Here is a 12,418-nt window from a genome sequence, read left to right as displayed (position 1 = left end):
TTTACCAATGGGTTCAGAATTAAATCTTTTTATCTTTGGAGGTTTTCTGCGGAAAGACATAGGATGAATTATTGGGTAGAATTTCAGATCTATTTTCTTGCAATATAATTATTGCAAAAAGGGTTATTATAGGAGTACTGATTACAGGTTTGTCTCCGTTACATTGCAGGACCCCTTGCTTTCAAATGGTTTGTTCCATAATGGACGCCGTTCACTAAAGGTAAATGTCGTTGCTCTAAACAATATATATTCGTAATGACTTGTTCAACCAAATGTTTAAATAACTATGTTCATTGCAAAATTGTTAAGGTTCATTCCCCACATTTGTGAATATGTGGGTCATTTATCGTTGTTACGCGGTTCAGGCAGAGGCGCGCGCGCTTGCGTGTGTGTGTGTGTGTGTGTGTGTGTGTGTGTGTGTGTGTGTGTGTGTGTGTGTGTGTGTGTGTGTGTGTGTGTGTGTGTGTGTGTGTGTGTGTGTGTGTGTGTGTGTGTGTGTGTGTGTGTGTGTGTGTGTGTGTGTGTGTGTGTGTGTGTGTGTGTGTGTGTGTGTGTGTGTGCGCGCGCGCTCTCTGCCACCTTCCCCTCACCCCTGCCTGTTCGATCAGATACACCTAGGTACCTGTGAAGAGGTGGCATGATGAGTGAGCTGAAGGACTGCCCCCCGCTGAAGTACTACGACTTCAAGCCCGTGGAGCACGTCAAGGTGTGCCCCCGCTACACCGCTGTGCTGGGCCGCTCGGAGGACGATGGCATCGGCATCGAGGAGCTGGACACCCTCCAGCTGGAGCTGGAGACCCTGCTGTCGTCGGCCAACCGCCGCCTCAGAGCGCTGGAGGAACAGAGACAGGTAGGGGGACGTGTCTCTGGAGCCGCCACACCTCCATCTCCGTCTTAGGCAACGGTTTTTGTCTAGCCCTTAATCACAGTTACATTCTCAGATGGCTTCACAGACTTCGTTTTACGACATCAATCTAACCCTATGCCTGCTAAAGGGCAATCCAAGGGAACCGTTTACATTTACACTTACATTGAGGGCATTTAGCAGACGCTTTTATCCAAAGTGACTTACAATAAGTACATTTGTCAGAAGAAGGAGAAACAATATATCAACCCTGAGAGGGAACCTGTATGAGTGGGATCCTACCTCCAGGCGTTGTTTAGAGTGCAATAGGGGCCAAACAGGCAGACATGATGGTAGCACAAAGAGCCATCATGTCCAGAGGATTCTGATGAGCCTTGACCTCTCCCTGCTCCCAGATCCTCACAGACTGGCAGGATAAGAAGGGGGACAAGCGCTTCCTGAAGATCGGCAAAGACCCAGACCCGTTGGCGTCGTCGCGCCACAAGCCCAAGAAGCAGAAGTTGGAGGGTAAGGGCGGCCACGCACCGGGCCCAGGACCCGGGAGGCCCAAGCTGAAGAACCTGCAGGCCAAGGTCCAGGAGTACGAGTTCAACGAGGATCCTCAAGACATTCCCCGCACGCCAAAAAACGACTCTCCCAACAGGTCCGTCGCTGCACAACCACATCCCTGTTTCACAGATAGATGAGCTGCATTCATCCCAGACAAGACAATAGGTTCAACGCAGAAATAAAGAGAAATGTAAAGGCAGAATGCCACACAATCTCATCAGTATCACGGGATTATTCAATAGCATTGTATGTATTGTAAGTGTATTTATCTATATGTATTTCTTTGTGTGCTGTTTAACCATGCCTTTGGTTGTCTTGATGTTTAGGTTTTGGGCCTTAGTTGAGCCCTACTGTGCTGACATCACCAATGAGGAGATCAGGCTCCTGGAGGAGCTCCTGAAACCTCCAGACGATGAGGCCGAATACTACAAAGTATGGCTGATAAATCTAAACTCCAGCTCTAGCCCTCATCATTATATTTAGCTGAGTTTTGTTTGTTGTCATGTTGCCTGTTTTCTCAACCCTGTTGATAAACTGCAGTGCACCACCACTTTATCTACTCTACAGATCTTCTCTACTACTCTATGGATTTGATTCTCGTAGGCCAGAAATAGTTTTTATTGTTATGCCATAGATTCCCACTTACCCTGCAGCGCAGTTTACTAGACTGCAGTCACAGAAAGGTGACTGCAGCCGTGTTTAGACACAAAGGCTAAACATCAGCTAGTGGACAGACATTTGAAGAGAATTATGAATTAGTATTTTGGTTGCATCACAAATCAGCCTTTAACTGAATATCTTAAATCTGATGTCAGACCATTTCAGATAATGGTGTTTCGCTTAATTTCTCCTCATATTTGTTTCTACCAAACATGTCTAATCGGTAATCTGTGCGTTATTGGTAAACACAAACTTGGCCTGTTGTAGTTAACCATAAAAAATGGTCTAAAGGTTTAAATTAGTATACTGGCACCTCTAGAAATACCCATATTAAAATCCCCTTGTGGAAGCCTCGCCCCCCGGCGCCACTTAGTTTTCTTCAGTAGAATGTCTCTCTAATTCAAACAGGAAACAAGGCATACCTCCGCCCTTGCAGATCATTTCTTCCGGCCCTAGCCCTGTGCCGACCTGACCCAGCAGCAGGACTGCTGGATCCGAATTAAGTATTTTGGCGACGATGGTGACGTGGTGTGTCTGTCCCCCACCACAGATCCCTGTGTTGGGGAAGCACTACTCCCAGCGCTGGGCCCAGGAGGACCTGCTGGAGGAGCAGAGGGAGGGGGCGCGGGCCAATGACAAGAAGAAGAGCATGACGGGAGGCCCCCTGTCTGAGCTGGATGCTAAAGGTGAGCCTGGAGCCCAATAGACACCATGCACTATGCTTGAAACTCACTGAGTGAGTTGGTTGATAACATTGAGAGTTGAATGCTACACTTTTATGTAATTTAAGGTATTGCAGTGTTTTGTTTTAATTTTTTTCTCAAATATATGATGACCGGTAGGTTTAAGAGTGGCTATCTCCGAGATTTGCATTCCGTTGTCACCAAAGGCGACATCTTTGGTGATAAGCAGCCATCTGTACCTAGAGATAAACAGCTTTGCCTCTGACCAAATGCAAGGGGTTTCAGTGGGCAATGGGCTCAATCATTCTCAAACTCATACAGTGTTAAATAGTGACTACACAGATATTTATTTACAGTAAAATCTTTGAGATGACCACTTTCAATTATTCAAATAGTTAGACTGCTGACAAGACCGACTTCTGTTGCTCGGAGCCAAGCCCCCTAAACACAAGCACACTTTCTTTCTGAGGTGATCTCGTTCATGCGCAAGTTATCGTTGTTTTTTTTTGGTGGTTTCTTCTTTTATTAAACATAGACTTTGCATTAAGTTTTCTTGGCATCTTCCTTTTTGTTTCAAGGCGTGATCACGTCCTCTGTTGTCCTCTGAAGCCCTGACCTTCTCCCCCTTTCTAGACGTGGACTCCCTTATGAAGAAGTCTGAGAGCCAGCATGAGTCACCAGAGGACGGCTGTCCCTTCGGGCCCCTGACACAACGCCTGCTCCAAGCCCTCGTTGAGGTGAGACACACCGCTCTCTCACTGCCCAATTCTCTGACCTTACCTTGAAGGGTTTGGTCTCATGAAATACCTTCAATGTATTAAGCGCTACCAAACAGTATTGAACACATCTTTTTGGGGAGCTAGAACCCCATCATCATCCTTATCATACTTTTCCCCTCCAAAAGTATTTTTATGCAAAACGATGAAGAGAAAACTTTAAAGTGGCGATCTCAAAGCGATCATTTTTCACCAAAGATACAAACAGTGCCACTACGTCACCAAGTTGATAGAATTCATAATACTTTAAATGCAAGGGCTTTTATCAGTGGGCCATAAGCTAAATCGCCATTGTGTTGGCATATTTTGACAATCGATGGATTATGTTCCATGGCTCCAGACTAACTTTTTTCACTAGCAGCACTGTGGCTCCTAACTGAAAATTGTAGGGGTGCAACCAGAAAATTTAGGGGCACACCGTGTGCCACACATGCCATCCGAATATTAACATTTCAACCAATTTCCACTGTTATTACTAATTAATATCTTGATAATAGATGCAGAAATTAAAATGTGCTGTTTGCGCCCGCTACTCGTGCCGCTTGATAGTACACTGCGCCTCTTCTCTGCCCACTCGCCTCTCCATTGAGGCCCCGTCAACACAATCACTTCCAAAAAGTTCCCGCTACGACCAGAACCATTCATAATTATAGCGCTTATAGCTTACCGTCAGTTTAGCCAGATGCCAGTTTAGATGTCTACGAAACAGGCTGATATTGCGATAAAAATATTACAGAAAAGGCTAAACCTATTTAAAACCCCATTTTAATGATCTCATGGTTAATTTATTTCCATTCATACTAGTATTTTGATATTATTGTTTTTAATTTAAAAGGTCCCACTAGATAGTGCAGCATACCATAGTTTGAGAACCACTGACAGACAATCATTCAAAACAGTAAAAAGATTAAAGAATCGATCTTGTGCTATTGCAACTTCCCATGAAGTGTCTTGTGCAGTCTATAAAGTGCCTTTGAATAAGGTCCATTGAATACAGGTTTACTCTGCAAGGTGCCTGGGCATTGAGGTGCCTAATAGTGGCAGGGTACGTGCTGTTACAAAAGTGGGATGTTTTCGGCTCTGTACTGTCTTTCCAGGGGGCAGTAGTTGGAAGGGGGACCTCTTTCGTTCATTATATGAGGGTTAGAATGAGTGAAATTATACATGAAATGTATAATATGGCAGCCCAGAACAAGCTCCACCCATCCAAGTGTCCTCGAATCTGAACCCTCTCTCACACTGCCCAGACAGAGCTCGACCGTCCCACAGACACCTCGCCGCCTATGTCCGTCGGTTATGAGTGGAAAGAGTGAAATAAAAGTACATTTTAATAATGATAATACCATTATCTGTGTTCGAAGCAAACCGGAACATTCACAAACAGTTTTGCGGGGACTGGCAAAAACAAATGATTTGACTTATGTTCTCTTAATGATGGTTTTATTTCATTAACAGGGATAGAGTTCACTTCCTCTCTCACCTGAAACTTCTGGTAATACCACTCTGTACCACAAGAGGGTCACCAGCGTCCAGTTAGCCCCTGGTCTTCATGAGACGAACATGAGGGCAAAGCTTCTAAACTAACCACTTGTACAACGTTACTACTTGTACAACGTTACTAGTTATACAACATTAGTACTTGTACAACGTTATTGGTTTGTTGGTTCAGACTTGTTGGAATGCAACAGGAGGCCACAACCCAACTTTCCGGTTGTCTGCTTTCTCCTAAATCTTTACAGTTTGGACAAATCATTCAGCCAAATCATACCTTTTTTAAAGAGTGAGAGTAAGGGCCAGTGTAGACAGCTACACCATCACTACATGGTGACTCTAATAAGACGTTGTGTCATTTGCACAGGAGAACATCATATCCCCCATGGAGGATTCTCCCATCCCGGACATGGCAGGGAAGGATGCCGCCGACGGCGCGGGCACCTCCCCACGCAGCCAGGGCAAGGCCTTCGGGTACGTACTGCAGAATCCAACACCCAAAGCACCGGAAGGGGATATACTTTACCAAATAATGATTGAGCACCTATATCAAAGATATTACGAAAGTTTGGAGGAAATGGGCCTTTTTTTGATTGATTGGTTGATAATTAGTTTGTTTATTAATTCAATGATGCTATACACTAACTCAGTTCTACATCTAAATGGTTTGTGTTTAATATGCGTCACCAAAGCATACATGGTTAGCGGGCGTCCCCAGAGCACGTCTCTTATGAGCTGCCTTCCCCAGTGTTCCCCACACGCGCTCCCTGGAGGCGCGGATCAAGGAGGAGCTGGTGGCCCAGGGGCTGCTGGACTCGGAGGAGCGTCCCGGGGCGGGGGGCGACTCCGAGGACGAGGTCCTGGCCGAGCTCCACAAGCGGCAGGCGGAGCTCAAGGCTCTGAGCACCCACAACAGAACCCGCAAGCAGGAGCTCCTGCGGTAAAGCCTCTCCATCACCTGTCCTCACCCGAGTCGGGCCTCCTTCCTCCCTTCTCCTCCAAGACTAACATCTTCTTCCGGTGCCACTAGGTTTTTCATTTGGTGGCTCCCTAATACATTTTATCCCTTTTTTTTTTTATGTACTATCCATTTCTATAAGGATGATCATGAAATAATATATTCCAGTTAAAGTACTATTGTACACTAATGTACAGTTATTAATTAAATTGCCCGAGGGGCTCTATTTAAAGCTACAAAAAATACAAATAAATAAAAAATTCAACGACGTCATCGTTTGCGTTTCAGGCGTCCCCACGAAACCACATAGATCCGGTTATATCTGAAACCACCCTGGGACATGGTTTCAGAAAAGTGCGGTTTCGGGCACCGAACGTTTGGACGGTCGGCCCAAAGGCACACTACTTATGCGGTTTCACCAAAAAATCAGCTCCGTGTGGACAAGGCCTGAGAATGAATTAGCAGGCGCGACAAACACCTCACGTGTAAAAAGTGTTATTTTTTCCTTTTCTGGAGATCTGTCATCCAGAATAGCGCGTCCCATGTTTTTTTTCCCCTTGCTTTGTCTTGACTAGCACTAATGATGGGGTACGAGTTCATTGGAACCTTTTACAGTGTACAAACCCCCCTTTTAGCTGTATGTCTAAACTGGGACAAGTGGGTTGTGTTTTCAATGAAAGAGCTCACAACAGCGCTGCATAAAATCATTTTCATCAGCCAGTACATGAAACAGACCTGAACTGGAATCAGTGTGTGGTCGCTCTAACATGCAGCGTGCTCCGCGGTACTCCGTGGCTCATCTGGTGGCGAACCGCTTTAGGATGAAGCTCTGCTGTTAGTCGACTCCGACCAAGAGTGGATGAAATAGACACTGACTTCCTCCCCACAGTACTTACTCGTGATATTGTGGTTTCACTTTTTTTTTAAGCTTTTTTTCCATTTAAACATGTTCAAACAACGACAGGTTAAACTAGAAGGTCAACTAATGTAGGGGCAACCCTGTTTTGAAATGTTGGAAAGGAGCATGTTTATAGCACCACTATAATATTGTTAGGGGAAAGTCCTCCAAAGTCTTCAGTCCTTGGGAAGAATTGAGACTGTAGTTTTTCTATAGAACATAGCTTATTATTATTGGCACCAATGCGTAAAAGATGACTTCAATAAACAAATTATGAATAATTTTTATTTATTAATAAATGGTCTTGAGTCCTGCTCCCCCCTCCCCCCTCCCCCTTATCCCTGTGGTAACACTCCTTAAGGCCCAATCCCATTTCTACCCCTTACCCTTACCCCTCCCCCTTGTTTTGAAGGGGTAGGGGGAAGGGCAAGGGGTAAGGGGTAAGGGGAAGGGGTAAGGGGTAGAAACGGGATTGGGCCTAAGGCCGAATCTCGATTCTTCCCCTTGCCCCTTTTGCTTTGTCTTTGTCTTTGTCTTAACCAAGACACAGACAAAGACAAAGCAAAAGGGGCAAGGGGAAGAATAGAGATTCGGCCCAAGTGAGCTCTCAAATCATCTTAAAAATAAGGGGTACATAGCACTCAATCTTATCCCTTAATCTTGATCAAATTGGGTATTGAGACACCACTAGCTCTCACATGAACGCGCAACTTCAAGGGTAAGGGGGAAGATAAGGGGTAAGGGGAAGTATTGAGATTGGGCCTTAGTCTCCTATGTGTCTAACCACTAGACTGCTGAGGGAGAATCCTCAACCCTCCTCCCTCATTCTTCCCCCCCTCCTTCCCTCCCTTCCTTCTTTCTTTTCTTAAATGTTCCCCTGAACTCCCTTGTACAAGCTGAAGACCTTTTTGCTGAGCGTGTTTGAACATCTTTTGGGCGGCAGGCTGGCGAGGGAGGAGATGCGGAAGCAGGAGCTGCGGCAGCGGGTGCGTGTGTCGGACAACGAGGTGATGGAGGCCTTCCGGCGCATCATGGCGGCCCGGCAGAAGAAGCGCTCGCCCACCAAGAAGGAGAAGGACCAGGCCTGGAAAGCCCTGAAGGAGAGGGACAGCATCCTCAAGCTGCTGGACGTTTGAGCAGGACTGGGCGTCGGCGAGGAAGTCCCTATACTGACTGTGGATCACGCAGTCATGTGTGTGTGTGTGTGTTGTGGAAGGGTTGTTTGGTTCTGGCACGACATGTGTAACTGTACAAAGTTAATTGATAGTGTTACATGGCTTCCATCGAGGACGGTATCCGTTTAATATTTTCCTAGCATGTTTAGTGTACGTTGCTCGAGATGCATATAGTGAAGACATGACCATTTGTTGATTTGTTTTTGTTTCTTTCATTTTGATATTTTTTTTTCTTTCTTGTTTTTTACATTTGTAGCACCATAAAAAAACTGTTTTGAATAAATACTGAAAGACAGTTTCTCCATGTTGATTCTTTACTAATAATCACTACTACTTTTACTCATCAATTTTCTTAAATACTTTAGGCTTCTCAACCTTAGGGTCGTGACCCCATGTGGTATTGCCAGACATGTAGATTGGGTCAGTGGAAGATGTCTGACTTAAACTTGTAAGTGAAACTCCTCTTTCAGCTTGAATTGAACACTTTGAAAGGGTAAACAGTGAGTTTCAGCCGGGATCTGTAGGAAGGAGGGATGGGGGGAGTGTTTACCCCATGCTTATGACCCACCCCGACTCTGTGATACTTTAATGAGCCTTCTAATGAGTTATGTTTGGAACAAGGCTCTGAGAAGCATCACCCTCTAACGGGGGGTCAACATCAACCCAAGATGATGCTCCACATTAAACCACTTGGCGTCAGTGGAGCTTCTCGGTCTGGTGCATATTCGCCTTTTCGGAGGAACTTCAACATAATTACCCATTTACACCAGATTTATACGGAGCCCGGGTGTTGACATGGGAGTTATCTTTATTTATTACACGGCTCTTCTCAATGCCGTGGAATGTTTTTTAATTTATTTTTGGCAAGTAGCCGTGTATTAAGCAGGATAATGTATAGAACGTAAAATCTACGTTCTATACATTAGATAGTTATAACGTTCGAAGCAAGACCCCTCTGCTTCGCGTCGGTGTGCTGTTCGCACTGTCGGGGCTTATATTACAGATAATGACCGCCGTTCTATACATAATCCCTTACTTATTACACAGCTTTTCTTAATGCGATGGAATGCTCCATACACTTGCATGGGCCTTACCAACTTCCGGTGGTCAATTATTTTTGATAATTGACTGTTGCTAAGCATATTATGACCGCTGTCAAGGAAAGTAGATTTTTGTCTCAATTGTCTCAAAAAGGCTGTGTTTCAATTCACGACATTGATTCACGTCTTTCGTATCAGTCCGCAAGTAGTCCGGTAACTTGTCAACCCCATCGTTTTCGGTTGCTAAGCCACGTCAACCTCTTTGGCGGACTATTTCTCTGCTGATTAACACTGTGAATGGTAACATAAATTGTAAAAAGACAAGTGTGAAGTTATTTTTCGTTTTGGCAAGTAGCCGTGTATTAAGCGGGATAATGCCCCGAAGTCTCAAGAACGATCTGTTTTTCCGGTTAATGCTATAGCCTACAAACGTTTCCTGAACACTCTTATTTTGGAAGTAGGGAAGATTTACGTAAAGACACGTAAAGAGCTTCCGAACCTCAGAGTTGTTTTCAATGCGGCATTATTACCACGACACATGAACGGCACGTCATATTTCACCTTTAAAGGCACCCAGTGCAACTTTCGAGGCTTAAAAATAAACATTCAATTTCTAGTCTTTTTTACACGTAGTAAGTTTCAATAACTCCATACCATTACATACCGACATTCAAGCAGCAAAGATGAGACGTCGTTGTGTGGTGAGAACTGATAGAAAATCGATAACAACAACAATGCCGCCATTTTCTTTATTTTTTGTAACCTACAATAAATAAAGCAGGCTTCCAGTCAATGGAAAAATGGCTTCTCCCCACCGGCGATTGTTGTTGTTTACGATTTTCTATCAGTTCTCACCACACAACGACGTCTCATCTTTGCTCCTTGAATGTCGATATGTAATGGTATGGAGTTATTGAAACTTACTACGTGTAAAAAAGACTAGAAATTGAATGTTTTTTTTTCATTGAATGTTTACATAAAGTTGCACTGGGTGCCTTTAACGCAGTTTCTCTTGGGATTTTCGAGGTATTCTCAAAAACTAAAAAAAACAGCTGAATTGTTTCCGTCCATGACTCTGTCTTACCAATGGAATAGCACAGGGCAGGGGCCGTGTTTAAGCACACACGCACTTTAGCAGAGCGCACGTGTGTGAGTTAAAAAAATTATACAAAAAACTATAAAATAGGCCTACTCTAATGTCACCTCCCAGGCTCCCTACACTTTGGTTGATTATAAAGGTTTGTAAAAATGTGTGTCTTTGTATCAACACACACCCACACACATGCGCACACACACACACACACACACACACACACACACACACACACACACACACACACACACACACACACACACACACACACACACACACAAACTCACCCACACGAAAGGTTGCGAGGCACCTAACAGAATAACATTGACAGAACATGTGAACATACAGTGCCTTGAGGTTGTACAACCACAAACTTAAAGGGGACTTATTATACCACCAGGTGTGAGTGTGATTAGCCTTACAAGCCGTTTCGAAAATCGGCCTAATATGACATCACTAGTGGGCGTGTCCACCTAGATCTGTGCTGGATAGATCAGTCTCCCAGCCTACCCAGTGGACTGAAGTAAACATTGCTCATCTATCCAGCACAGATCTAGGTGGACACACCCACTAGTGATGTCATATTAGGCAGATTTTCGAAACGGCTTGTAAGGCTAATCACACTCACACCTATAATAAGTCCCCTTTAAATGTTTTTTAATGAGATTTTATGTGATCGACCAACCAAAGTAGCACATAATTGTAAAGTGGAAAACAGAAATGATAGTTTTCAAAATTGTCAGCAAATAAAAAAATTGAAAAAACTGCATTTGTATTCAGTGTGTCAATACTTTGTAGAGCCAACCTTCCGCTGCATTTACAGCTGCAAATCTTTTGGGGTATGTTTACCAGCTTTGCACATCTAGACACATCTAGACACTTAATCTATCCACCTTCCCATCAACTCTGACCAGCTTCCCTGCCCCTGCTGAAGAAAATAATCCCCATAGCATGATGGTGCCACCACCATATTTCAAAGTGGGGATCATGTTTTCATGTTGATGAGCAGTGTTAGTTTTCCGCCACACTTAGGCCTAGCGCTTTGCATTTCAGCCAAAAAGTTCAACTTTAGTCACATCTGACCAAAGAATCGTGCACAACTTAGTTGTCCTGTGGACAGATTGTCCCACCTGAGCTGTGGATTTCTGCAGCTCCCCCAGTGTGACCGTGGGCCTCTTGGATGCTTCTCTGACCAGTGCTCTCCTCGCTCGCTCTGTCAGTTTTGGATGGACGGCCATGTCTTGGATGATGGATTGAACGATGCTCCTTAAGATGGGATATTATATTTGGATATTTACCCTGCTTTAACCTTCTCCACAGCTACATCCCTGACCTGTCTGTTGATTTCCTTGGTCTTCATGATGCTGTTGTTCCAAAGTGTTCTCTTAAAAAACCACTGAGGCCTTCACAGAACAGGTGTATTTATAGTACTGAGAGTCAGGTGGACTCTATTTACTAATTAAAAAAGGCTAAATTAGGTGACTTCTGAAGATAGTTGATTGTATTAAGGGGTATCAGAGTACAGGGGGCTGAATACAAATGTACACCACACTTTTCAGATTTATATTCGCTTACAATTTTGAAAACCGTATATAATTTTCGTACCACTTCACAATTATGTGCTACTTTGTGTTGGTCTTATGGTCTATCACATAAAATCTCAACAAAATACATTAATTACATAACATGGGTGGTTCTGTATACCTCATTACTGACATGTATGCTATTATATTACAGTAGCATAGCACGAAATACCATTCTACAATGGTAACATGCTTCTGATTGTCGTGTTGTTATGGTGAGGAAGCATCCAACTGGGGCCCGTATCTCCATAGAAACAGCAGTGAAAGTACCAGCAGGCCCGCCGCTCCCTATAAGCAGAGTACGCAGAGTGCGTAGGGCACCAAGTACCTTGGGGGGGGGGGGGGGGGGCACCAAAAATTAAGGTTTTAAAAAAAAAAAATATATAAAATAAATATTGAATTACAAAAATATATAAATTAGTTATGAAGAGGCCCACCGTTATTTTTTCTTTATTGTATAACCTATCACTCAATTACGGCAAATTAGATGCTTTTACCTAATATATAAAAAGAGGCTCCCGCCCCCCTGAAACGGCCAGCACCGGCCCTGAGTACCAGGCTTAACGGGCCCATTAAGATCAGCAGAGAATAGGCGTATAGCTCCATAAAATACATAACAAACAGATAAGCCGTATAGTGGCATGCAT

General features: G+C 44.1%; 1 protein-coding gene across 1 annotated transcript; it reads left to right on the top strand.

Moving 5' to 3' along the window:
* The first annotated feature begins 163 nt into the window (after positions 1 to 163).
* On the top strand, positions 164 to 8,369 carry tada3l (transcriptional adaptor 3 (NGG1 homolog, yeast)-like). The gene is made up of 9 exons (XM_056580302.1): positions 164 to 220; positions 609 to 850; positions 1,261 to 1,508; positions 1,741 to 1,846; positions 2,625 to 2,760; positions 3,391 to 3,494; positions 5,392 to 5,498; positions 5,773 to 5,964; positions 7,824 to 8,369. Exons 2-9 carry the CDS (start codon positions 638 to 640, stop codon positions 8,014 to 8,016), a joined length of 1,299 nt encoding a protein of 432 aa, XP_056436277.1. The 5' UTR covers positions 164 to 220; positions 609 to 637; the 3' UTR covers positions 8,017 to 8,369.
* The last annotated feature ends 4,049 nt before the right edge of the window (positions 8,370 to 12,418 follow it).

The sequence above is a fragment of the Gadus chalcogrammus genome, chromosome 1 (genome assembly GCF_026213295.1).
Source record: "Gadus chalcogrammus isolate NIFS_2021 chromosome 1, NIFS_Gcha_1.0, whole genome shotgun sequence".
Taxonomy (NCBI): Eukaryota; Metazoa; Chordata; class Actinopteri; order Gadiformes; family Gadidae; genus Gadus; species Gadus chalcogrammus.
The sequence above is the reverse complement of the archived record's forward strand: the minus strand, read 5'-3'. Positions and strand labels throughout refer to the sequence as shown.